This window comes from Silene latifolia, chromosome Y (genome assembly GCF_048544455.1).
Source record: "Silene latifolia isolate original U9 population chromosome Y, ASM4854445v1, whole genome shotgun sequence".
NCBI classification, from domain to species: Eukaryota; Viridiplantae; Streptophyta; class Magnoliopsida; order Caryophyllales; family Caryophyllaceae; genus Silene; species Silene latifolia.
Window position 1 is genome coordinate 42,900,377 of NC_133538.1, and position 2,499 is coordinate 42,902,875.

Sequence of the window (2,499 nt, forward strand, 5' to 3'; positions counted from 1 at the left end):
TTCAAACCTGCTCTGGGGTTAATGTTTGTAAAGCTGGAGGAGGCAATAGAGTTTTACAATTTATATGCTGTGGCTTGTGGTTTCATACCAAGAAAGTACACACAAACAAGATTCCGTGATGGTTTGATAAACAAAAAATCAATGGTCTGCAACAGACATGGATTCAAAGAGGATCGCAAAAAACTCAAACCTGTTGTTGAATTTGAAAACACGGAAGAGAAAAAGAAGAGGAAAAAACAAAAATAACAAGATTTGGTTGCAAGGCAAAAATACGGTTTTGTGCTGTATTCAATGACCTTAAGGAGCTAATAGTGTATGCTATTGATACGTTTTATGAAGGTCATAATCACAGACTCTGCTCACTCAAAGAACGGGAATTCCAGAAAAATGTAAGAACACTTAACCATTACATGAAGCAGACAATTGTTAACAATTGTAAACTCAACATCGGGGCTACCAAGACATTTAGAATTATGGCGGAACAATCAAATGGGTATGCAAACATTGGTGCATCTCTCACAGAATTCAAGAACTTCAAAAGAAATATTAAATGTTATATAGGTGACAAGGATGATGACATGATTCTCGATTATTTAAAGGCGCTTTCTGAATCACAAGATGGCTTTTACTATGCTTATTAAGTTGATGAGGATAATTGTTTGGCTAAAATCTTTTGGGCAGATGCACAAGAAAGAATGAATTATTCCTTGTTTGGGGACACCATCACCTTTGATCCTACTTACGGTACTAACAAGTACCACATGGCCTTCACCTCATTCACTGGTGTTGACAACCACAAAAAATCAGTGACTTTTGCTGCTGCACTTGTCGATCATGAGAACGATGGGTCATTCATTTGGGTGTTTAAGAAGTTCCTTGATTGTACGGGCAACAAGGAACCTCAGTGCATTCTTACTGATCTTGATCCGGCAATTAAACTCGGGGTGCGTTCTGTATTCAAGAAAGCAAGGCATCGCTCCTGCATGTGGCATATAATGAAAAAACTTACTGATAAAGTTGAGTCACAGATTTGTAAGGAGACTGACTTTGTTGAGCGGATATGCGGAGTTGTTTGGGATACTGACTTGGAACCCATTGAGTTTGAAGAAAAATGGACTCAAGTAATTAATGACTTTGAGTTGAATGATAATACTTGGTTGACATACATGTATGGCAAAAGGCACAAATGGATACCTGCTTACTTTAGGGATTTGCCTTTAGGTTGCCTTTTGAAGACTACACAAAGATCAGAGAGTCAAAACAGTTATTTCAAAAGATTTGAGAGCATAGATGACACACTTGTAGAATTTTGGTTGCGTTTTCAGAGTGCAATGGAACAACAACGCTATAATCACAGATTTCTTGAAGTCAAAGTGACAAAGACATTGCCACAAGTTTCTTCTAAGACAATGATTGAAAAACATGCCTCTAAAATCTACACACATACTGTTTTCTATGAGTTCCAAGAGCAAGTGCAAATGGCTCCCTGTTCGTGTGCCGTTAGGGGTTTTACGAGCAAGGAAACATGCACATTATAAATGTTGAAGATGCCTACAAGAAGCATAGAATATTTCAGGTTATTCAATTTTATAAACATAATTGTCTTTTTACTTTAACATACAATAACTGTGATAAAAGAATACAATAACCGTGTTTTACCATTAAAAAAATCATGTGAAAACTATACAATAATCACAATTATGCTTTACAATAATTGATGTTGAGTTTATTTGCAATTGTTCTGATTTTTTTCCATAAATATATTAATTTGATAATGCTTTACAGTAATTGATAATGCTTTACACTTGCCAATTTGTTACAATAATCAAGGATATGCTTTAAAATAATTTGGGAAGAGCTTTACAATAATCAGATACATGAGACCTTTAAAATAATCAGAGGTATACTTTAAAATAATTGGGCAAACGCTTTACAATAATCAGCTACATGAAAGCCTTAAAATAATTGCATTTGATCATTTGAATAACTTAATAATCATGTGAAAACTACTTTGTAACATTATATTAAACATAAAAAACTGAAGGACTTCTACCTTGGTGTTAATTGCTAGTCTGCATAAAATAATTCATGTTGAACTATATAATAACTATGCTTGCCTTTTAAAATAACTACACTGTAATGCAGGTTGCTCACAATAACGAATCAAAGGAAACAACATGTACGTGCAAGATGTTTGAGAGGTAAGGAATCCTTTGTAAACACATTATATGGATTATATCGGAAAAGGACTCGCAAAGCATACCGGAGCAACATCGAAACCAGATGGACGAAGAAATCATATAGAAAGCCTTTGTATGAACTGGATGGAAAGTTATTGCAAGACTACGATCCCACTGATTTGAGAAAGTTGGAATTATCAAGGGTATGGTAAGAGTTTTATGCAACAATAAGTGTTCTTAACTCGATGCCTGAAAATCAAATCAAGGAGCTAAGTTTGATGCTTTTACAATTCCGAGAGAAAATAAATCCAACCAAAGA

At 34.8% G+C, this 2,499-nt stretch overlaps 1 protein-coding gene across 1 annotated transcript; it reads left to right on the top strand.

Annotated features, from left to right (window-relative positions):
• Positions 1-695: 695 nt before the first annotated feature.
• LOC141627938 (protein FAR1-RELATED SEQUENCE 5-like) lies at positions 696-1,538 on the top strand. Its single transcript, XM_074441131.1, has one exon. The coding sequence runs from the start codon at positions 696-698 to the stop codon at positions 1,536-1,538; it is 843 nt and encodes a 280-aa protein (XP_074297232.1).
• The last annotated feature ends 961 nt before the right edge of the window (positions 1,539-2,499 follow it).

Coding starts and splice junctions, on each gene's coding strand:
- LOC141627938 (XM_074441131.1), top strand. CDS start 696: ATGAATTATTCCTTGTTTGGGGACACCATCACCTTTGATCCTACTTAC.